The 25954-nt window shown below is 36.2% G+C and overlaps 2 protein-coding genes across 3 annotated transcripts in view; one reads left to right on the top strand and one right to left on the bottom strand.

The window, feature by feature from the left end:
- LOC110092481 (ubiquitin carboxyl-terminal hydrolase 18) overlaps positions 1–10024 on the top strand; it is a 50712-nt gene extending 40688 nt beyond the window's left edge. The window contains exon 12 of the transcript XR_002302590.2: positions 9660–10024. The gene's annotated coding sequence lies outside the window, so the exon portion shown is untranslated. The remainder of the gene's footprint in view (positions 1–9659) is intronic.
- A 5979-nt stretch (positions 10025–16003) lies between these two features.
- LOC110092475 (protein POLLEN DEFECTIVE IN GUIDANCE 1) overlaps positions 16004–25954 on the bottom strand; it is a 20318-nt gene continuing 10367 nt past the window's right edge. Inside the window, exons 10-11 of one of the 2 annotated variants that reach the window (XM_020817042.2) lie at positions 16427–16495; positions 16004–16344 (exon numbers count right to left, since the gene is read on the bottom strand). In XM_020817042.2, coding sequence (XP_020672701.1) covers positions 16144–16344; positions 16427–16495 — 270 coding nt within the window. In that variant the 3' untranslated portion in view covers positions 16004–16143. The remainder of the gene's footprint in view (positions 16345–16426; positions 16496–25954) is intronic. The other variant, XR_002302588.2, reaches the window with a different exon arrangement.

The following is a 25954-nucleotide window of genomic DNA, read 5'->3' as shown; positions in this document are numbered from 1 at the left end:
CACTTTGACTCACAAGTGATGGTGAATTAAAAAAATGACGCGCATAAAGTAAAGGATGAGATGTTATTGAAATACTTTTTTGAAGTAAAAACAAAAGACAATCAGTTGGCATACTTCAAGATAATTTAAATGCTTAGGGAGAAAAATCAATTCGCTGACTTCATATCCAGACAAAGAATGTGGGCTCCGAAAATTCATCCCCGGCCTTCGTCCGGTTACTTTTCTTCGGGGGAATTTGAACTGATTTAGTTATGGGGTAAATTTTGGGAAAGCAAATGGGTTTGTAGATATGACACTGCCCAGAGATTTCTCCCTCATTTTGTGAGGACTTTATGATATGAGTTTTAGTTTTCTATAGTCGCAAGCCCCTATAGTTAATTACCCCTCTCGATAATAAGAGAGAACTTTTGATTAAGGCTAGTCGTCAATCATATACGTTATATTCATATATACGTAGTTTCAGGTGTATAGTAGCAGAATGGGCATTGGGTTTGGTTGAAGAATTGATATTTAAAATTTGAATTTTTCACCATCTTGCACTTAAAGCAGATTATGGGGATGGATGATGGACTCGATCAGGATCTCATGGTTCCATCGTCCGGGCCATCGTGGTCCCTTATCTACTTAATCAGAGGAGGTAGTCGACCCAACCTGATCGAAGGATCCTTGTCGGCAGTCATGGGTTGCTTCGTCCAAGGGGACCTTGTAAACCAGGGGTAAATGTTTATCAAAGGGGACAAATTTGAATCCACCTTAGCTAACAAAGGGCTTTGTGCCCTATCGATTATATCCAATTAATTCATATCTCAAGGATTTGATGTCACTAAGGAACATATTGACTTTAGCCATAACCGGTATTTAGTTATACCATTTAGCGGCAAAACCACTCGGTTCAGAGGGCCCCTGATCATAATCATTTATCATGTAGTGTCATTTGGCAATGAAACTGCCGATTAGATGACACGTACCACGTCATTAATGACATGAGATTATTTTGAGAATGAATCATAATGATATTCTCGACTAGGCATTCATTCTTTGTGAGTTGAAATATTTTTCAATTTGTTCACCCCGGCAAAGTGTTGCGGAGTGTGGATAAATTTTATGATTTAAGTTATTTGATGGTTTATTTCGATTTTAAATTTTTGGATTTTTTTTAATTTTCATGGACGTTTGAGGGCATTTTGAAATATTTGAAGTTAATCCTCCGGTTGAGATCTACATTCAACACGGCCATCATCGAGGTGTTTACGGGTCATTGTGTTTCATTGACTGAACCTTATCAACTCTGTCAACTTGCCAACAGAGGATCGGGTTCGTCAATGGATTTATGGTTTTGTTAATGAAATTTCTTTATAGGAGGCCTTAAAGGCCTTATATGAATGTATAAAACAGATATTCCGGTCGATATCTTGACTGTATATATGTTTGATAGTTTGAATTGCGTTGACTCCTATCTACCCGCATAGAAAGATCGACCTCGAAATACGTTCATTTATTGACTTGCGCAACATCCTTAGACATCATGTGTGTATCCAAAACATGCTCGTCGAGACCCATGCGGGTGTTTGAGGGTATTTTGTAATTATTTGATGGACATTGTCAACTCATATTTACCTACTTAGGAGGATCGTGTTCAAATTTATTGAGCCGCGCAGCATCCATAGACATCACATGTGTTCCTACAACATGCTCGTTGGGGCCTATGCGGATGTTTATGATCACACTTGTCCATTTTGTGTACCTTGTGTATATAAATTACGGTGCATGTGCGGGGGCATGTTGAGATATTTAATGCTGCTCAGTTGTGTGGGTGACCACCATTTGAATCCAGTGTTTTGTTTGGAAGCTCGTACATGCCTTTTGTCTGCTTGTACACAGATTGCAAATCTGGTGGCGTGGCGTTGCACTTCAGTAGCCCGTGTTTCTTACTACTGATCCCCTGCTTTTGCTTACAGGTGAATTGTAGCGTTGTCACATGATTTTCATGAGATACCTCATTTTTCTGATATAGACTCCCTTTTCTCATTCACCGGGAGGTCTTTATGGACCTTGTATAAATCCCAATAAATATCAATTTCTATTGTTAGCTTAAATAAGAAATCAATCTTTTCAACCTTGGATGTCTGCGTCCTTACTGATGCCCTATACCTTGAATTCAGTGACGGTTACCTTGAAAAGAACTCCTTCCCAGATCTACAGTTTAGTAGACCTATACAAGATGTAACATCCATAACCACATAGTTGGCCTTCAAAATGAATAGAGGTATCTGGGTGCACTTGCCATTTTCAGTGTTCGTGGATGTCATAACTGTTTTCTTCCCAAGTATAGAAACAAGAAGAAATTTTGGAACACTAGCAAGTTTAATTCAAATTTGCTCAAACATCTCTTTCATTCTTACAGGAAAAAAGTGCCCTCGTCACACAAGGGTTCTATTCGAGGAGTCAAAAGATGCTCGTATTTGTCATATGCTCCTGTATACTTTTGTGTCCATAGGGGTCTCCCATAATGTACCCACTATTGTTATCCACAAATGGATCTTTTTTATTTACAGGGACCGGCGTATTCAATACGATCTCTTGGAAGTTTTCGTTGAAGAACCATTGTTCCTGCATCATATCCACCTTTCATCAATCTTAGGTGTTCATTGATTGTACTTATTTGTAAGGACGAATCTTCCACTATCAATTGCCAGTATTGCCATCTCAATCTACAAGCAAACTCTTAGGAATTGTTGTGGGAGTCTGTTGCATTCATCTGCATGCTAACACCGACCATTGTAGGTTATTGATTGTAGGCACACATCTCCAACAATTATTTGTATGTGTCGTGTGTACTTATATCCACAGGGGATTTACTGTACTCATGATATGCCCACTGTTGTTATCCACAAGTGCGTTGTATCATCCATCCTTGCTCACAAGGAATGATCATGTTTACTATAATCTCTCAGACGTACTTGTAGAAGAGCCATTGTACTTGCATCATGTCCACCTTTATTATTCACAAGTGGTCATTTATTGTACTTGTTTGCAAGGATGGGTCTTCCACTATCAATTGCCAGTGTTGACATCTCAATCTACAGGCAAATTGTTGCTTGTGTCTCGAGTTCTTCATTGGCATATAGAAGACATTTATACTCTTTACAGTGGATTGGCATTATTTGGACTTGGTTGAATATCATTATTCATATGCATTGAAAGCATTGTTGCATTTGTATCTTGGCCTTCATTAATGTAGGTGGGAGATACTGGTGTATTCTGCTGTTGACTGCTATTACTTGCAAGTACAACGCTTTTGATATCGTATGGATTGTTGTAAGAGTCAGTTGCATTCATCAGCATTATTCATTATGTACATTGTCTTATGTATTAATAGGTTTCGATGATTGATGCTTGCTTTTGATTGTTCAAATGCTGTGAATTGACTATTGTTCATTACTTGTATGCATTTATGTTCTATTCATCATGAGTCTTTTGCTTGTTTGTTTGTATTTGTTTGAATGCATTAAGTTGTTATTTGACATTTGCATTTTAATCTTGATTGTGCGTTTTAGGATTTGGGGTTCCATTTCTTAGTTTAGTTCAAGTCCTATTCCCTATTGTTCGTACAAGTCCTCTGCACATTTGGCTCCAGTTCTATGCATGTATATTCAAGTAAGCTTAATTAATTATAATAATTATAATAAATTAAAAATTATTATAATTAATTTTAATTAATTAAATATTCAATTTTTTAAACCTTTCGGTTCGACTGTTTTACTGGATTTGGCCGAAGTAGCGTGCGTAAGGTAAAAAGTTACCTTCACAACAAGATGCAAACTTCCGATTCAACGGGAATGCACGCCGTCGGAGGGGAGAAGTCAGAGAACCACGTGAGAAGGAAGAAAGTTAGGTTCACTACACGCAACATGGAGAATGTTGTATCTTCCGATCCGACTTGAAGGGAACGTCATCGACGGAACGAAGTCGAACAACCACGAAGGAGTGAAGAAGTGCGAGAGAAAGAGGGAAAGCGAGGAAGAGCACCCCCCCTCCCCCCCGGGTCTCTCATTTCTCCGCTATTTAATGCGGTGGGAAGGTCGCGCGAACGACGTACGAGGGGAGGGGTTCAGAGCTGTCGTGCGTGTGATCCGACACCGTACATGTACGATTTTTTTTTAAACAACACACATGTCAACAAAGAAATCCAGACATGCGATAAGCTCTGAAGATAACAAGACCCATAGTTGAAGAAGAGCAGTATGCTGGCTAGACCTCATCTTGGAATATTTAAATACAGGGACAATAAGTGTTAGTCATCGACCAACAACGATTCAATATAAAGGAAGCTAGATGCCTAATAATCGGAGGTGAATTGTTTAGGAGATCGACAACTTCAATTAATTTGAGACATGTTAGAGAAGATGGGAAGGAGATTGTGCTTAAAGAAGCTCATTCAGGTGAGTGTGATATATACGCTTAGGAGAAAAGACATTCACCCATAGAATTTTGAGGTGAGAATATTTTTGGCAAACTCTAAGGAAAGGTTGTCAAAAAATTATGAAGGAAGTACCCTCAAGAGCTTGGAGAATTTTTTCCAATCATGAAAATGTATCTTAGTCCATCACCCACAAACCAACGGGCAGGCTGAAGCACCAAACAAGCAGTTCCTCAATCTCCTAAGGAAGACAGTCGAAGGAGAAAGGGGCAAGTGGGTAGGGTCGCTACCTTCTATCTTGTAGGCATTGATAATGACTCTCTCCTCAATATTGGGCAAACGCCATTCTCATTCTCCCATGACAGTGAAACATTACTATCTATGGAGCTCTAATTGCATAGCCAATAACTGGTCATTGTTGCAAATTATGAAGAGGGCCAACTCGATGAGTGGGGGAGGCGAGGAACTAGGAAAGCTTGGAAACAACAACTGACCTATTGGAGGAGCTCAAAGCATAGGTTGTCCTCAAATAGTAAGAAGTGAAGAGAATAATAGCCAAGTATTAAAGCTCGCACATTAGGGAGAAAGCCTTCAGCCTAGGCAACCTAGTCCTCAAGAAGGCAGATGTTACTACTCGCCAATCTGACCTCAACAAGTTGTGATCAATATGGTAGGGTCCTTATATCATCAAGAAGCACTCAACTCAAGAGCCTATCAACTAAAAACACACTCAGAGAAAGATGTACCAGGGACATGGAGCTACGATGACGTAAAAATATTCTACCCATAAGGGAGTTCTTTCACTTCCCACATGTTTTTTTTATTTATGGAATCCCCTTAATTAAAAAAAAAAATTCATTCATTCTGTATCTTTCACCATTCCTATATGAGCAAGTTCTAACATAGATGAGTTAATGACTTAGAATCCACGACTAACCTAAATTTAGGCTCAGGAAACTTGCCTCTAAGAATTAATAATGCTCAGGGAATATGCAAACCCTATAAGTCTGAAAACAATTAACTCGCCCATTCAGGGAATTTGTTCTATACAAACACTTGAGGAATTCATATGAACGAGTCTAGTAATGAAATCTTAGAGATGAGAAGCTCGTACCCATCAAACTATTTGGCAACCTGCTGATAATTCTTGGCAAGTGTTGGACAACTAGAATAAAACTCGCCCACCTAAGTCGTTTGACTTTGCAATAATAGAGCATGATCAACTGAGACAAGGACTAGCTGAGTTCTCACATAGGTTTAAGCTAATGAGTGTTTAGACTACTCCCTACAGGGGAGTTATGGTCCAGACATAATGTCACAACCTGATATGACCCACATATAGATAAAAAAAAGGTCATACTATGTCTGATTGTAACATGGGAGGATTCTCAAGACCAAATTGGGGAGAATTGTAGAATTCTTATATAAATTACAAACTACATAGCCACCAAAACTTCAATTAAATCCATAAATACTTATCATCAAAACTTTTTTTCATTCATCTTAGAAATATATACAATCATCTACAAGCAATACATTACACAAACATGATTGAATAGAAAAAGTCATGACTATTAAAAATTCTAATAAAGCATGCCTAAATAGGCACAATATTTCAGATCCTCCAATCTTTCTCTACTCAGCCTGTCCCTTCATCTTACCTGACTTGAAACAAATGCAAAAAGCAGATATGCACAACCACAACTCAGCAAGTCATATTAAACTTACCCAAATCTTTAATAGTAAGTAACATAAATAAAGGAGAAACAGTAAAGAAATTCATTCACACAAAAGTTTAAACAAACCACTCAGACCAAACAAATATCTACAAAACGTGAAACAGTAAATCTATCACACCAATCCATAAGTAACGAAACAATAAACACATCACATCAATTCCTCAGAGCAGAACACCTTCATCTTTCTCATGCCGTTATACCTCCAAACAAATAAATAATTTAAATTTCATATTCTTATGACTCCCAATAGATAACATTTAGATATTCAGAATTTTAAGCCCTTTATGACTCCCATTCAAATATTAGATTTAAAATTTTAGGTCCTTATAACTCCTTATACGTATCATAATAAAACCTCTAATAGATCATCAGAACTATGTCAATTCACACATTTCAAATATATATAAATATAAAAATAGTTTTACTTTTAGATTTAATAAACAACATCAGGCTTATCACATAATTTTCATATAATGTCCTACTAGCAATACCACATAAATTTGGGGGAAGGTGCTCCCCATGGGGGCAATCAAGGGTACTTGCAGAGCATGTGACTCGTCACCTTCCCCACTTGATAGTTCATCCAATAAAGCTGCTCTCTATCATACATGGTAGAGTGCCTTTATTCACACTCATCACCTTAACTATAGGAAAGTGCCTGCTTTAGTGGTTCTCAGCTCGTCCCACCATGATCATGTGACCATGGAGTTCGCCATCCCAATAAACATCAGCTCACTCACCTCCCTTTCCTGAGGCGATTCAAGTCTCGAGGACTGGTTTCCTCCATCTCGGTACCTACCAATGGACTCATCCCATACTCATCCATGCCTACTTAACACTACTGAACTCACTTAGAGACTGATTATCAAGGCTAACACAATGTCTTTCTCCTTCCAGTCAATCAGAGGATGGCACATGTCTAAGGTATTCCATGTTGGGAGTCTGTAAAGCATCGTGCTTTTTATTTATTTTTTTTATGTAGCCTTTCTTATAGCATTTAGATCTCCATAAACAAAGATTGAAGAGGAGCATTTGAGCTCTTTTTGACTCAACATTTTTTAGCTACCTTGAGCACTTGTACTAACATATCTTCAACAGTCGATTGTTTTCTTCATTCTCGCATTCTCACACTCACACAGGTTTTTAGATCATTTTTTTTAGAGTTAATTTACTAGAAGGGTCGGATGTCATCCAGAGGCAAATTGGGACGCAACACTAACTCTTTTTTCCTTAGTCTCTGTGCCTTTGTTCTGATCTAGTAATGATATTCCAGCCAATGTTGCCGTTATGCATGCCATGGCGGACTATATTAATTGTTAAGGACTCATTTGGTTTCCTGAAACTAGAAAAATAAAATAAAATTATTCAAATATGTTAGTTTTTAAAATTGTTATTTGATTGGATGTACTCAAACATCAATATTGATTTTAACTTTTTTTAAAAAATAATGATTTATTTTTTACACTGAAAATGAATAAAATTGGATTTCTTTTAAAATTATATTTTTTTGTCAATTTAAAAGCAATCAAAAGTGCATTCATGATAAAATTTAAATGAGCCGGAATGGGTGATGAAGTATCTAAGCACATTTTTTAAAAATTCTGAATAAGGATTTTAAGGTGGAAGAACATAATTTTATCTAAATTAACTAAAAAAAACATAAATTACATGATTTATAGATAGAATATATGCATTTGTTTATCTTTTGCCTCTTAAATGCTTTATGGATATCTTTTTAAGTCCCCTTAAATAGAATTAATTATTTTGTGCAGACGCCGAATATCATTTGAAGACCAATCAGAATGCGCCACGTCACACATTCACTCTCAATATTACCGCTGATGTGGCGCATTCTGGTTGGTCTTCGGACGGTGTTCTGCTTATGGTCTCTGCACATAATAATTTCTCCCATAATAGAGGATGAGGATATTTAGGCTTTGTTTGGAACTGCTTTTCTTACTGCTTCTTAAAGCAGTTTTTTAGTACATAAATTTTAATTTTTTATTTCAAAAATTATTTTAAGAAGCAATAAAAAAATTGGTCTCAAATGCAATCTCAATTTTGCCGCGCTTCTTGAGCCTACATGAAAGCTTTCTTTATTCTAAAAGGTTGCTTCAGAATCCACTTGAGGAGGAGAATTAATCTTATTAAAAAGATATATAATGAATGGATTTTTCTACTACCATAGTGTTTTTTATTGATTATTTAATGAATTATAATAGTAATCTGAAAGTAGGACTGCATAATCGTTGGATGTAGTAGCAAACTTAAAAAGGCATTTGTTACTTTTATTTAAATTCCTTTTAAGGATAATTATGGATTTAAGATTCTAAAAGGTATCGCGAGTGTGAATTGATGTTGAGAACCATAAGTCAAATTCAATATGAGCAAGATAGAGAAGCTTTGAAGAACATGAAGAATCAAAACTTCATGAGAAATAGATTACTTGCAGAGATGGAAGAAGGAATCATCAGCTAGCTCGGTGCGCCGGACGCGGGCGGGTGCGCGGACGGGACGCCGCGGGTGTGTGGGCGGCGGGTGCGACGCTGGCCAGGTGCGCTGCAGTGTTCTTGCGCGGTCATGAACTCGAGGGCAGTCATTTTAAACAGGTTTCCGGGTTGACCAGCCAACCCGTCGGGTCAACTCGAACCCGACCCGTTTTTTCAAACGGGTCGAATCTGCAAACCCGAACCTGACCCGTTTTTTAAACGGGTCGGGTCCAACCCGGATTTTCCGGGTCGGGTCCGTGTTGGATTTTCGTGTCGTGTCAAATATTGACACCCCTACATTTGAGCATTCAGTTATTCAAATGCAATCACATATGTTAGAGCACTAACTTTATGTACTACTTGATGTTTAGAAATTTGGTTGAGTGGACCTTAATCTGGTATACTCCAACTTATGTTGATTTTATTTTAAAATTTTAAGTTATTTAAGGTTAAATTTAAATCTAAATGAATTTAGAAATGAAACAAAGAGGAAGAGAAAATATAGAGATCAAATGCTTTGAGGAGTTCTGCATCGTTTGAAGTGGTGGCGTTCTCTCTCTATATTGGGCTAAGAATTGAAGGAGCGTGTGACATTGAGCTCTTTATGAATGTTGTGATGTTGTCCACTATAATAAATTTTTAAATATCTAAATCCATTTTGCTAGAACCCTTTATCCTTTTGGGCTTATCGGAGAAGACGAGAGAAATAGAAGAATTTGGAGCTGCAACATTCATCTATCAGGCTAGTTAGAAAATTTTTTTTACTTTAGGTAAATTCCTAAGCTTTTATTATTTATTTCAATTTTGATATTTTTGCGAAAGATATGGATAAGCAAAATAACCTTTCTGCCATGTAATTCCTAATATTTTATAGAATATTTTTGTATATGTATTCATGATCATATAACATATGTTATGATGTGGAAGACTAATAAAGTGCACTATGAATTCTATTATGTAGACTCAATTTTATGTTTAGCTTCTGATTTTGTCTCTATCTGTCGTGCACAGATGTGGAAGGCTATTTCGAGCTCCATCTGCTTTAAACATGAGTGGAAGGTTCAAAGAGGGCATAAGTGGAAGTAAAATTAGAAGAGGATTCAAGATGATCTCCTTCACCTAGTAAAGGTTGATTGTCGAAGCCATAAGTAAAAGTGAAATTATAAACAAGCATCTACACATGCATATCATGATTCATTTTTTTTTTCTTTTTTTCTTTTATTTACAGAAATATCATGTTTCATGTAATTGCATATTTTGCCAAATATATAAGTTGAATATAAAGAATATTTTGATAACTAGGATGAGTTTAGATATTTAAAATATTTTGTTGATATGTACACTACTATGGTTGCTGCAACTCTGACTTCTGAGTTTATGATTTTTTATGATAACAAACATTATTGATTGCATATTTATGTCTCCTAGTATTTCTAGTGCATATTTATTTTTGTGTGTATTAAAATTTCAAGTACAACATGCACTGTTCAATGAATATTTAGGGCTCAAGATTAGGTAGAATAAGATATGTTGAAAGATTATATATTTTTCATTTAATTATTTTTTTATTTATTGAGTTAAGTCCTGTAAGGATGTATGGTAATCTAGTGACCATGCACACACACACTAGGGGTGAGTGAGATAGAGAGAAAATCAAAAGAGTTATTTTTTGAACTAATTGTATTGTACGATACATATTGTATTATATGATCAACTTATTAGAAAATTATTAAAACAACTAATTATTATAATTAAAGAAATTTGAACTTATCATACTGTATAATCCAGATCATATAAGACAATCAGTTGAAATCAAGATTTCAGCCGCCAATCATAATTTAGGTAATATTTTGAAATACAAATTATGTATTAATCTGATTGTACGATATGAATGTATCATACTATATGATGTAATTAAATATTTCTTAAATTAATCCAGTAATTAGGGATCAAATTTGACTGGATTAATTGGTCCATTAAGATCGCATTGTATAATTGAACAAATCGTAATGTATGACCCGATTTTTGCATGGGACAATATTTTATCGTTGCTAATTATATGGGACGATAATACAATGTGATTGTAATAATCGCATTAGACGATCAACTCAAATACTTAAAATGATCGTACAACTCCTTACTCTTCATATAATATTAACAAAAATATATTGAACTAATCATACTATACTATCCAAGATCGTACTGTACGATCAAATATGATAGAATTAAGTTTTTAGGATTTTTCCTAAGCCCTCTATTTAAGCTTTCTTATAAGATTTTGTAAGGGTCTTGTTGTCATTCACTGAGTTTTCTTCTTCTAAAGAAAGCTTAAAGAGAGAGTCTCGACTTTGGGAGTTTTTGATAAATGGAGAAGATCCTTGTGGGTTTCAAGGGAGTATGAGAAGGAGTTCCATATAGTTGCTCCGACGAACTTGCACCTGAGTTCCTCCTTGCATCAAAGTTTGTCTTGAGAGAAATTTTGGGAATATCTCTTTGGTGATAAAATACTCGACTACTCAGTCACACTTAGGAAGGTGAAAGTGATTCCGAGGTTCTCTGCCTTCATCAAGAGGGTAAAAAAGGATTTTGAGGTTCTCAACTTCACCAAGAGGGTGAAAAAGGATTCCAAGGTTCTCTGATTTCACAGGAGGGTAAAAAGAATTTCATATTCTCTGCCTTTATCAGGAAGGTGAGAAAGGATTTTAGGTCCTCTACTGCACTGAGTTGTGGAAGAGATTTTGTAAGGGCTTCTCCGTCTAGCGGTGGGGGCTAAAGAATAATCACTAAATGTTTAGTGCAATATATGGAGAGGACTTTAGGAAGTGAATGTAGGGCATGATTTGACCGACCCACCATAAAATTCTGATTTGTTTGTTCAAATTTTTTATTTTTCATATTTTACTTTTTCACATTTAATTTTTTGTGATAATTACTTGGTGAAAATCTATAATAGCTATTTTGTTGTGTTGATTAGAATATCATCTTCGCTATTGTGTCTTCTTACAAGTTAATTAGCTTACGCGTCAAAGTGAAAGTATTGATTTCGTATTAGTGTGTATAGGGACAAGTTCACTTAAGGCTTAATTACCTTATCGAGCTTTCAATTGATATCAGAAAGATACTAAAAAATAGTGTTTTAAAAAACCTAGAGAAAAATGATCAATATCATATTTTGGAAATAGGAACACCGTAAAAGGTTACTCTATAACTTTTCCACCTTTGTTTGATATTATTCTGTTTAATTTTTAGAAAATTTGCATTTTTACTTAATTTCCTGTAATCAATTCATTTTTGAATGTGGCATATGATTCAAACTAATTATTATGTACCATCACGTATTATTGATGGAGTCAAACTTACATTCCTTTTACTAAATGGAGTAGATAAGAAAAAAATTTTGCACAACTAAATGCAAATTGCTTAAACTTATTTTTTGTGCACTTAAGTCTGAAGATTTAATGAGATATTCTACCTGTACCACCGGTAAGAATTTTTGGAATAGACTATGCATTACATACGAAGATATTACTGAAGTCAAACAATCTAGGTTAAATGTATTATTGCATTATTATGAACTTTTTATCATGAAATCCTATGAGACTATCTCAGACATGTATACTATATTTAGTCAGATAGTGACATCATTGTATGCTTTATGTAGAGAATTTTCAAACTCAAAGAAGGTCAACATAAGTTTACATTATCTACCTAATAAGTTTTATGCCAAAGTCACTCTTATATGTGAATCGAAAGACTTGAATGCTTATTTTATTGATAATATATTTGGCTCACTCATTGCCTATGAGCAAAGTGTAAGTAAAAAACTTTTGGATGTAGGTGATAAGAAGGCTATAGTGCTAAAGGCCAAAGACACAAATAAAGATGGCTTAGAAAATGATGAGAATAAGGAGATAACATTAATAACAAGCCAAATCAAAAAATATCCTTAAGCCTAAGCATAAGCATCAACTAAAATGGAGCAAATGTAAAAATAGTAAAAACAATAATTTCTCTTCTCACGTTATTTGCTTTGGTGTAGAAAATTTGAACATCTGAAATATAAGTGCCCCAATTTTAAGAGACACCTTGTAAAGGAAAAGGGTGATGATAAGCCAATTGTAATAAGAGGAATTGATAAGAAGCAAAAAATCTAATATGCAAATTTAGCTTCTGACTCATCAGAATTGATCCAATTTGATGAGGTAACAACCTTATGCTGAACAGTCAAGGATTCAATTGTTAATTTCAATCAAGTATAAATTTTGTTTGTGTGTTTATTTATTCTTTTTTTAATAATTATATTTTATGTATGATTGTATATTGTCATTTACTTTTGCATGTAATTCAAATTTAGGTGTTATATTCTCTATCTTTTTTGGTGATGTCAAAAGAGGGAGAAGATATTTGATTGCATTTGTTCATTTGTCATTTATTTTCAAAATTTTGTATTTTTTTCATATGTTATTCAATTTCAATTTTTCTTAAATAAATTAAAAAATTGAAAATAAAATATTTTCTCCTATTTTTAATACAATTCTCTTAGTGAGAGGGAGATTGGGAGAAAATGATATCAGTATGCAAATTCAACCAATAATGTTTGTTGTCATCATAAAAAATGGGGAGATTATTGTAACTCGAACTTCCAAGTTTATGATTTTTAAATTATAACAAATATTATTGATTGCATCTTTATGTCTCATAGTATTTTTAGTGCATTTTTTTTTTGTATTAACATTTCAGATACATCATGCAGAATTCAATGACGATATAGGGCTCAAGATTGGGTAGAATAGATATGTTAAAAAGGTATATAATTTTTATTTAATTATTATTTTAATTTTTTTAGTTAAGTCTTGTAAAGATGTATGTTAGTGTGGTGAACATACACACACACACACATAGGAGAGTGAGATAAAGAGAAGAATCATAAGAAATATTTTATAAATTAATAGTATTGTATGATATGTATCATACTATACAATCAACTTATCAGAAAATCATTAAAATGATTAATTATGACAATCAAAGAAATTTAAATTAATCATATTGTACAATACATATCATACAGGACAATCAATTTAAATCAAGATCCCAGTTGCCATTCATAATTTAGACAATATTTTAAAATTCAAATTATATACTAATCGTACTATACGATATATATCATATTATACGATATAATTAAATCTTGCCTAAATTAATAATGTAATTAAGGATCAAATTTGAATTAATTTATTCAATAAGATCAAACCTATGATTTTACAAATCATACTGTACGACCAGATCTTTGTACGGGACAATATTTTATCATCGCTAATTGTACAAGCCGATAATCCAATTTGATTGTACTAATCATATTGGACGATGATCATATTGTACTAGACGATCATCTCAAATACTTGAATTGATCGACAATTCCTCACTCTTTGTACAATACTAATAAGGATATATTAAACTAATCTCAATATACGATCCCGAATCGTACTATACAATTATAGAAGATAATTAAGTTTTTATGGCTTTTCTAAACCCTCTATTTAAGCTTTCTCATTATATTTTGTAAATCGTTTTTTCATCACTGAGTTTTTTTATTTTGAAGACAGCTTGAAAAGAGAGCCTAGACCTTGGGAGAGAAATGGTGAAATTTGTAAGAAAGGGAGAATATCCTTGAGGGTTTCAAGGGAGTTTGAGAGTAAGTTCCACACAGTTGCTCCAACGAACTTGCACATGAGTTCCTCTGTGCATCAAGGTTTATCTTGAGGAAAGTTTTAGGAAGAAGAACTCTTTGGTGACAAAGGACATAATTACTCTGCCGCATCAGAGAAGGTAAAAGTGATTCCAAGATTTTCTACTTTAACCATAAGGGTGAAAACATATTCAAAGGTTCTATGCCTTCACCAGGAGGGTGAACAAGAATTCCAGGTTCTATGCCTTCACCAGAAAGGTGATAAAGGATTTCAGGTCCTCTACCCACAAGGTTGGTGAAAAAAATTTTGTAAGAACTTCTCTACCTAACTATGAAGGCTAAAGGAGAGTCACTAAAAATTTAATACAATACTTGGAGAAGAGGACTCTAGATAGTGGACATAGGTTATTATTTAATCGAACCATTATAAATTCTATGTGTTTATCCTGATTTTCTATTTTTCACATTTAATTTTCTATGATAATTGCTTGGTGAAAATCTATGATAGTTTTGTTTTGTTGATTAGAATATCATCATCGCTATTTGATCTTCTTACAAGTTAATTAGCTTCTAAATCAAAGTAAAAATATTGCTTTCGTATTATTGTGCCTAGGGACAAATCCACTTAAGCTTAACATCCTTATCGAACTTTCAATTCTTATACAATAACTGCACTCTAATAATTCTCTGAAAGTATAAATGAAAATACATAATATTCTATTCTGCTCTGGCAGCCAATACATTTCAATATTCATATAACAGGACACCCTTATGACACTGAAAAGAAAATTAAGATGACTTGTAATTTTGCAAATCTACTTGCAGTCCACAACAAGCTTTCTTGTAGGTACAATTATGAGTTAATTGTAATGAATTAAGATCATTTTTCATGACTTGCTATGGGGACCAAAATACACCACATAGCAAGTGTGAGATTCATTAAAAAAATAGAGGAAATAGAGTAACAATGAAATCCCAACAATCTTCATGTTCCAAGTCAAAACCCCAGAAGAAGCAACTGAGATATCAACTTTGAAATTTATTTCACTCATAAGCTTAAAATAAAAGAAGAAAATACAATTAAAAACCTAGAAAATAGAGTCATCATGCAATTTACCATAGAGACATTCATAAGGACAGTATGTGCTGTTAGTAGCAAAAGAAAATTCAACTGATGATTTAAAATCTATTAGGATGACTAACGCTTTTTTATAAAGTTGGTTGTAAAATTATTATGATTTTTTTTTTTTGCATGTTATTGTAAAAAAAATACAAGCTCCTAGTATTAATAAATTTAAAAAAAAATTGCCGTACTTGACACATATAAAAAATAATGCTTTATTTACCATACTCAACACAACTAATAAAGATAATCACAGATGCATAACAAAAGTGAATTTTTTTCCCTCATATTTTTAGCATGTTTGAGGCTTCGTTTGGGACGATTTTTTTTACCGCTTCTTAAAACAACTTTTTAGTACAAAAATTTTAATTTTTATACTAGAAAGCAGCTTTAAGAAGCCGTAAGAAAGCCGTCCCAAACGAAGCCTAAGACTTCATTTGAGACCACTTTCTTACTAATTTGTACAATAGCTTTAAAAAGCAGCAAGAAAGCTATCCCAAACGAAGCCTGAATCTAATGTTGAAGGTTTGGATAAGAATATTTGAATAGCAATGTAAAAAAAGTTAACCAAATGGAAAATTTACATCATGAACACGAAAAGTTAAAGATGAACAATACTTCCATGAGCAAGAAATAATCAACAGCATGGAAGTTCAAAGCAATGGGAAATTGATATATTGAAATAATCAATCCATATGTTGCTTTCTCTCCTGTCGCAAATTCAAGTACCAGTTTGCCAGCCGGCGAAGCGTAAGACCTACCATTATTTTGCTTATAGCAAGCATGACATATGTGAGGCTTGACCAGACAATTATCCAAAATAGTCTCCACATGAAGGGGCCATAGGGAAGAAGAGTTGCATAGATTGGAGTTAAAACTCGGATGACCTGCATTAATTGGAGGAGTTGGAAGTTTAGTAAAAGAAGAAAAGAAGCTTTGAACAAGAAAAGATTTGGAAGTATAGCATACCACACAAGCTGGTGCAATGGGAATGAAAGTAAGATCTTTCGGACGGCCCTCGGGCTTCTCATTTAGAGTCTGGAACACAGAAATATGAATGAGTAAAAGAAGAAAATAACATATAAAATATTCCTGATCTGTTGGAAATACTGAATTTACATTTAGTTCTAAATTCTAGAACAAATGACAAATCTATGTACAATTTATAAGATAGGAATGCAAAACATATTTATGCTAATCTTGAAGATCATGGTATGTTTATTTAAGAAATTATCACTTTAAGCTCTACAATATGAACCATATACAATATGCCAACAGGAAGCATACAATGAGTTCCAGTTCACCACGAAAAAAAAAAATTCTAAAAAAAATAAAGGATTAAAACACATGCATAACTAGCTAGATATTCAAATTTCTAGAAAAGGAGGCTTTCCTCTTTTCAAACTTATTTGAAGTTTAGAACGAGCAATAAGTATTAGCGATTAATGAAGAAAGTGAATTAAGATCATCATCATCAAACTCATCCCAACTATTTAGGATCAGCTTTATGAATCCTCAATTTTTGCATGAGTGGGTCATGTGTTACCTGAGATGTTAAATTTATTCTGCACAAATCAACAGTGCATTAAGATGGGATAGGTAAATGACTCAAATAAATATTAGTAGTACCATCAGAATAAAAAAGAGAGGTGATCTCATCTTCATTTAAAATAATTCAAAAACATCATTAATTTTGTTGGATTATGCCTACACTATGAAGCAAGTTATAATTAGTTCATCAATTAATTACTGAGAAACCAACCTGAGTTATAAGCATGAGTATCATTTTAGCAGTTGCATATTTCCAAAAAACCTCACTAAGAATACAATCAATCATCATCATCATTAGGATTGGGTTTATAGATCCATGTTCACCATTGATTATGCATGTTGCATGAGATAAAGCAAATTCACATATTGTTAGCACAACTTTAATCCATATTTCTTTTAGTTTCCTTTTTCTTCCTACTCCTTAAAAATTAACTTTATTGGTGCATCTTCTACCCATTTATTGCACATGCCAAATCATGTAAGTATGTTTTTCAATATCTTATCCTTAACAGATCATCATCACCGCAGGTGTCACTCAACATAAATAAATAAAAAATGATGATTCATAATGTTGGCGCCAAATAGTTGGAGTAATTCACATATCATTTTGAACAACTACTCATGCAACCTTGAATTGACACTTTTTTCCATTCTAATTTTTTTTACCACTAATTATATCAATTCATGTAATGGACATATTTTCTAACTTTCATTATGCATATCCAAATCACCTAAGTTTATTTCAAAAACCTCATCTTAAATTGTTAAAATGGAGAATTTGAGAGGGAAAAGCTTGAAATTATTCATTACAATCTTCCCTATTTATAGATCTATACAAGACATCCTAATGAGGAAATAATAAATTGCATAATTAATAAATAAATAATACATAAAAATCTTTCCTAAATACGTCCCCTCATTATGGCGTAATCCATGAGAGTATCCCACGGATTGATCTTTGTGTCCGTCGGATTCTTTGCACTAGGAACGGCTGGATTTCGATAGCTGGATTTCAACAGTCCCCCTCAAGCTGGGAAATATGGATCCGTCATTCCCAGCTTGTCAATCATACGGAGAAATACAGAACTGTCCAATCCTTTAGTAAGGAAATCTGCAAGTTGATCCTTTGATGATACATAGTCAACACTTACTAGACCACTGTCTAGTTTTTCTTTAATAAAATGTCTGTCCACTTCTATGTGCTTTGTCCTGTCATGCTGGACTGGATTGTGGGCTATGCTGATTGCTGATTTGTTGTCACAATGTAGCTTCATGGGCTCATCCCACTTAACCTTCAGATCTTCTAGGATTATTTTGATCCACAGTAGCTCGCATATTCCCAAGGCCATAGCTCGATATTCTGCTTCTGCACTAGATCTTGCCACCACATTCTGTTTCTTGCTTCTCCATGTAACAAGGTTTCCTCCAAGAAATGTGCAATACCCAGAGGTAGATCTTCTATCAACCGGTGATCCTGCGTAGTCAGCATCCGTGTAAACTTCTAGGGTCATTCCACAATCTCTCTTAAAGAGAATTCCTTTTCCTGGTCTTCCTTTAAGGTAATGCAATATCCTGTCTACCGCTTGCATGTGAATCTGCTTTGGATTCTGCATAAACTGACTGACCATACTTACAGCAAATGCTATGTCTGGTCTAGTATGGGAGAGGTAGATCAATTTCCCTACAAGTCTCTGGTAGGCCCCTTTATCTACATCTGGATCTTCTTTAGCTTCTCCCAATTTAAGATTAGGTTCTACTGGTGTTGGTGCTGGTTTACAGGCAAGTTTACCTGTTTCTTTTAGAAGATCTTTGATATATTTCTGTTGTGAAATGAATATTCCTTTGCTGGAGTGAGCTACTTCAATTCCGAGAAAATATTTTAGTCTACCAAGTTCTTTGATGTCAAATTCCTTAGTAAGATTTTTTCTTAAACTGGCTTTCTCCTCTTCATTATTTCCAGTCAAAATAATATCATCAACATACACTAATAATATTGTGACTCCCCCTGAATCTGAGTGTTTGAAGAATAGTGTATGATCTCCTTGACTCTGTTGATATCCATTCAAGAGCATGAATTTAGAGAATTTTCCGAACCAGGCCCTTGGTGATTGTTTGAGCCCATATAGAGCCTTTTTCAGTTTGCACACCTTGTTACCTTCAGATTTTCCTTTAAAGCCTGGTGGTATTTCCATAAATATCTCTTCTTCTAAGTCTCCATGTAGGAATGCATTTTTCACATCCAGTTGTTCCAGGTGCCAATTGTACTTGGCTGCTAGTGAGAGTAGTATTCGGACAGTATTCATCTTGGCCACAGGTGCAAACGTTTCTTGGTAGTCAATGCCATACGTTTGAGTAAACCCTTTTGCCACTAGTCTTGCCTTATATCTCTCCAGTGTGCCATCAGCTTTGTATTTTACTGAGAACACCCATTTGCAGCCAACCGATTTTTTCCCTATCGGTAGATTGACGATCTCCCATGTTTCGTTCTTCTCCAAAGCCTGCATTTCATCTTTCATGGCATTTCTCCAATTTTTATCAGATAAGGCCTCAAAAACATCTTTAGGAATACGGATATCCTCTAATGAAACAAGAAAATTTTGGTGTGACGATGAAAAATTGTTGAAAGATATAGAGTTGTTTATAGGGTATAAGGGAGGTGGTGAGCTTACCTTATTTCCAGGAGATGGTTCAGATTCTTGGATCTGCTTTGGAGTACAGCTTGAGCTTGTACGTCTGGAGTAAACCTTTCCAAATCTAATAACGTTGTCATGGGTTTCAGGTGGATTATTTTGAGGTGGTGGAGGAATGTCAAGAGGTGCTAGTTCAATTTCCTCATCTTCCTCAAGTTCAGTCTCCCCCTGAAGATGAGTTTTTGAGAAATAGGAATTTTTCTCATCAAAGGTAACATCAATAGAAACAAAGGTTTTTCTTGTGGGAGGATGATAACACTTATAACCTTTTTGGGTTGCTGAATAACCAACAAAGATGCATTTGAGTGCTCTTGGATCTAATTTTCCTCGCTCATGGCTGTGGATATGAACATAGGCAGTGCATCCAAAGACTTTGGGTGCAATATTATGATGGGTTCGAAACTCTGGGTAAAAAGAGGACAAGGTCTCCATTGGAGATTTGAGGCCTAAAGCAGTTGAAGGTAATCGGTTTATGAGATAGGTTGCAGTTAAAAGAGCTTCCCCCCAATAGGATTTGGGTGTATTGTAGTGAAATAGGAAGGCTCGAGTGGTGGCTAGAAGGTGACCATTTTTCCTCTCTGCAACCCCATTTTGTTGTGGGGTGTGAACACATGAGGACTCATGGATGATCCCTTCATTCTGGAAGTATGAGAAAAGGGTTTGGTTGAAATAATCTTTGGCATTATCAGAGCGGAATCTCCGTATTTTTACCCCAAATTGATTTTGGATCATGGAATGAAAGACGGGAAGAATGGTGCTAACATCAGATTTATTTTTAAGGAGATAGATCCAAGAGACTCTAGTGCAATCATCAATAAAAGACACAAACCAGCGTGCCCCGGAGATATTGGGGATTTTTGAGGGTCCCCATATATCACTATGAATAAGGTAGAAAGGAGTGTTACATCTCTCACTTTTGTTTGGGAATGAGGTTCTTTTATGTTTAGCTAACTCACAAGTTTCACAATGAAAATTTTTAGTTTCTATTTTCTGAAACAGTTGTGGATACATATGTCTTAGGATATCAAAAGACGGATGTCCTAGTCTATAATGATGAAGCCAAATAGTGGAATTCCTATCTACTAGGGATAACATGGAGTAATTATTACTAAATTGGTTTGGTTCTTCCAGGTAGTACAATCCAGCTTTCTCCTTAGCAAGTCCAATCTTCTTCCCCGATCTCTGGTCCTGAAATAAGCAATAAGTAGGGTTAAATAAGGCTTGACAATTATGATCATTGGTAAGTTTTTGTATTGATATTAGATTTGTGGATAATTGTGGTACGTGGAGGACGTTTTTCAGGGTGAGTAAGGGAGATAATATGATGTCTCCTTGACCAGCTACCGTGGTAAGAGAACCATCAGCAGTGATGATTTTCTTATTGTTTGGGCAAGGAGTGTAGTTTATGAGGTGGGTAGATGAGTGGGTCATGTGATCTGTGGCTCCTGAATCAATTATCCATAATTCCTTTAGATGATTTCTAGAAGCACTTAAACTGAAAGAAATTGGAGTCTTACCTGAGAGTGCAAGTGAAGAAGAAGCATTTGGTTTTTCAAGAGATACCAGGAGTTGTTTTAATTTGTCAATATCTTCTTTGTTGAATTCTCCAAGATTGGACCGTGCTTCTGGCTTACTTGTAGTGTTGTTGGCATGTGATGTACCCCTTGTTTCACCCTTTTGATTCCACTCCTTGCTGGGGGGTTTACCATGTATTTTCCAGCACGTTTCCTTTGTGTGTCTTGACTTTTTGCAATAGCTGCACCAAAGTGAGTCATTGTCTTTGAACTTTGAAGGATCTTTTCCCTTCTCCTTCCATGACGATTCTTTGTTCATCACCATTGCTGAGCTTTCAACTGTCTTTGGTTCTAACATTACTCCTCGTCGACTTTCTTCTGCGCGAATGAGAGAAATGGTTTCGTTGAGTGATGGCGTCTCTTCCTTGCCGAGGATCTGAACTCTAACTTGGTCAAATTCTGCATTAAGACCTGCAAGAAAATCATAAACTCTATCTTTTTCAATGAAGTTCTTTAGGATCGCAGCATCCTCCGGACATCTGGTTTCAATGCACCTATAGTGATCAAGTTCTTGCCACAGATTTTGTAGAATGGTGGCATATTCCGTCACCGTCTTACTCCCCTGCTTCGTGCTTCCAACTTTGACTTTAACTTCAAAGATTTGGGCCGCATCACGAGCTTTCGAGTAGGTTTGTCTGGCAGCATCCCATATGTCCTTTGCTGTCGAAAGGAACATAAAAGTATCACTTATTTCTGGAGTCATGGAATTCCACAACCATGACATAATCATGGAGTCTGCTTCATCCCATGCCCCAAATTTGGGATCTCCTTCTTTCGGTCCTCCTCCAAGGAGATGATGTATTTTACCTTTCCCCTTCAAGTAGGTCTTCACAAATTGAGACCACTTCAGGTAGTTCTTCCCATTTAGACGATAGGAAGGTTGTATGCTTTGAAGGTCACCTCGTCCTTGGTGCACCATCGACTCCTCATTTTGCTCAACGCTTTGGGAGGAGTTAATTTCTGACATTTGGAAAGCAATTAAGGCTTCCTAGAATTTTTCTCGAAAGATAATTTTTTTTTTTTTTTTCTAGAGCCTTGTCGGTTTAAATAACCGAGTGGGCCAAGTCTTAAAACAAGACTTGGATCGGGTGGCTAGGGTATGTGCAGAGTTGGTTCTTCTGCACGATTCAGGCCTTTAAGTCGACAATAAAGGTTGATATCAAAACAAACCGGTCACGCCTTAAAAGAAGGCTCGGGTTGGACTTAGGGCACGGCACCCGGTTCCACCCCCAAGTCGCACGTAAGCGCAGCTTCTTCCCGCGAATCGCAGGCGTGGATCGGTCTTCCTATCGACTTCGGCTGGGTCGTGCGATCGGAAGGAAGGATCGAGCGGGGTGCTTCGCTCCTTCGACGATCTTCCCTCCCTGTTAGATCGGGATGCTCGCCGTCCACTCCTTCGTCCGCCGGCTCGGACGTTCGAACGATCCTTCTCTGGATACACTCGGACGTTCGGCTCTTAGCGGGAGTCTCGACGACTTTGGCCTTCCTCTGGGATCGGAAGTTCCAATTGGTGCTTCGGCTCTGTCTCGTCCCGTCCCGGCGTACACGGGTCAGCAGCGATCAAATCCGAGCTTCTTCTTTTTCTTTTCCTCCTTCGACGATCTAGGATCGTTCTCCGACGGCAATTAAGGCCGTTGGCTCTGATACCATGTTAAATTGAGAGGAACGAGAGGGAAAAGCTTGAATTTTATTAAGCAATCTACTCCCTATTTATAGATCTATACAAGGTATATCAATAAGGAAACAAATAACTCTTATAATAATATGAATATAATTATTCCTAAATCAATGGGAGGAATTAATGCAATCCTTGTAGTCCTCCCACGGATTACTGTTCACAGCCGTGGATGTCTTCGGGATCGTAAGGTTGAGATTTAACACAATGAAAGCAAAACAAAAAAAGATACAACGTTCTTCGATTCGAGAGGAAGAACAACTCTCCACAAATCTCTAGCAAACCCTAGAGCCCAAGAACACCAAGAGATCTCAAACTTCTCATTCAAATTCAAGATGAAAGGCGTCCACTAAGTGTAGAGTAAGATCCGATGCCACAGTAATCTCGACGGTATTGATTCGAATCCAAAACCACGTCAAAAGAAAGGCGATCTAAGGACGTGAATGTGGCCGTAGGTGTCTGAGTTCGAAATTCCGTAGTCAACGGCGGGATCCGCCATGCACATGAACTTGAAAGACGAGCAGTCCCCTCACTGAACCAAGAGAGAAGAGAGGGGGCCGGTTTGGAGAGAGGAAGGGGCCGGCGGTGGATCAGGGAGAGGAGGGGATTGGGTTCTGAGAAACTGAAATTGATTCGTTTCAAAGGATTTAGAGAAAAATTTGGAATTTTAAATTTGATAATCCCAAATAAAGAGGGGAAGTTATTCTCATCAATGGGGAGAGCCAATAGGGGGCCGGCTTTGGCATTATGAGGTGCTAGGTTCTGGAAAACTGAAAAAATTTCAGTTTTAATGAGAAAGGAGGGAATATTTTGAAATAAAGTTTGAATTTCAAAAATAGGGAGTGGAGTAATTGTGCAATAATCGGGAGAGGCCCAATGAAGGGGGCGCAGCAATCAAAAAAGTGGGGAGAGTTTTGGAAATGAGGATGAGATTCCAAATTGGGATGATGATTAGGAAAAGAATTCTTATCATGAACCCAAATTTCCATTGAATGGAATTAATCGAAATTCCTAAAACTTTCTAAATGGAACATCCAAATTTGAAATAATTTGAATTTTGAAATCAATTACATAAGGTTAGGGGAGAGAGGTGGTGTGGAGGGTGAGAGAAGTGGTTTGGCCGGCGGGAGATTGTGTGTCGCCGACTGGGTGGCTCCAAGGTGACGGCAAGTTGGAGGAGGCCGGCTTCTTCCCACTTTTTGAATGTGGATGGTGGCGTTTGTGGGACGAGGACGAAAGATCAATGGATGCTAATACTAAGAGAACTCACAAAGAGATCTCATGTGAAGAACTCACTAAGAGATCTTCTTAACTCACAATGAGATTACATAAAATAATTTCATTTCTTCATCAATAATCCCTATTACAAGAGAAGGGCGTCATTATAAAATAGCCTCACATATGGACATAAAAAACAAAAGACTAAAATACCCTTTGAAATAAATAGCTACCGAAATCCCATAAGGGCAAAAACGAGAAAAAACATAAAATAAAATTAAATATACAAGAAAATGATGAAAAATAAAGAATTGATCGTGGCCGTCGATCTCCTGGCAATCTTCATGGAAGGTACCATTGTCCGTAATCTGATGTCCCCATCAGCAGGTCTTTACAATTATGATTTTGGTGGCCATGAATGCTATCAATTATGATTTGGTATTAATTTAAGGAAGTGACTTGACTTCTTTCCTTTGGGCGATGATAGTTTAAATATCTTGGATCTAGTAATGCAAAGAAGAATAGAGATAGTTATCATATAAATTTTTAGAGTTAGTTTTTGAATAGTTAAAATGGAGAACTGATTTGGGATTTTAATGTTGATAAGAGTTATAATATCAATGTAAAGCTTAAAGCCTATGACAATTTAAAAAATAATAACTAAAATAATAAAAGAAATTAAAAATAAAAAATAAAAAAAAATTCATGTAAGTTTAAAGGTAATTATATTAGGCTAACGATGTTGTATAGATTTTGGTAATGTAAAAAAGTCATTGATATTTAAGTTGAGTGTGTAGGAGTAGGTTAAAGAAATGCTTTTATTAGAGGAAGAGTTTGACATCTTTATTTATGTCTGAATCCAGCTATCGAATCCAGCCTTTCCTAGTGCAAAAGGATCCGACGGACACAAAAGATCAATCCGTGGGATACTCTCATGGATTACGCCATAATGGGGCAAACGTATTAGGAAAAGATTTTATGTAATATATTTAATGTATTAATTATGGCAATTTATTATTTCCTCATTATGGATGTCTCTGTATAATCTAATATGGGAGTTGTAATGCAATAATTTCAAGCTTTTCGCTTCTCAAATTCTTCGTTTTAACTGGTGGTATCAAGCCAACGCCTTAATTGCCGTCGGAGAACAACGATCCTAGATCGTCGGAGGAGAAAGAGAGAAGTAGAAGCCCTTGGGCACCCGAAACTCATCGGAAGCTGCAGACCCGGACGGGAAGGTGCGACTCGGATCGAAACTTCCGATCGGAACCTTCCGATCAGAAGGAGGCCGAAGACCTAGTCGAATAGCCTAGCGAAGGAGCCGAGAAGAAGTCTCTCACTAATCAGAAAGGGAAAAGTTGACGCTTGACTGCGCCTGTGTGCGACTTGAGGAAAATCGAACTGATCCACGCGTGCGACTTGGGATCGACCAGCTCCATTGCCCATGCCAGACCCCTTCTACCCTCCACCGATAAAAGCATGCCCATACGACAGGAGGAAGATCGTCGAGGATACGAAGCACCCCCGCTGATCCTACTTCCGATCGCATGACCAGTCGAGGCCGATCCTTCCATCCAGCCGCGCTTCCCCATTCGTTGTGTCGAAAGCGATCTCTGCGGCTTCCCCTTTGTAGTCGTGTACAAGGATCGAAGAAGAAGCGAAGGCCCTGCTTACGGCAAGAAGAGGGAGAGACTTTACATATTTCTACTCCAGTGCACGCACGAGGAAGGTTCCGAAGCGTGCTTTAGCGTCAAAAATTAGGAGCGCGTCCGAGTTGCTCACGTTCTCC

Source organism: Dendrobium catenatum, unplaced genomic scaffold (genome assembly GCF_001605985.2).
Source record: "Dendrobium catenatum unplaced genomic scaffold, ASM160598v2 fragScaff_scaffold_9, whole genome shotgun sequence".
In the NCBI taxonomy this organism is placed as follows: domain Eukaryota; kingdom Viridiplantae; phylum Streptophyta; class Magnoliopsida; order Asparagales; family Orchidaceae; genus Dendrobium; species Dendrobium catenatum.
Note: the sequence above shows the minus strand (reverse complement) of the source record. Positions and strands in the feature narration are given on the sequence as shown.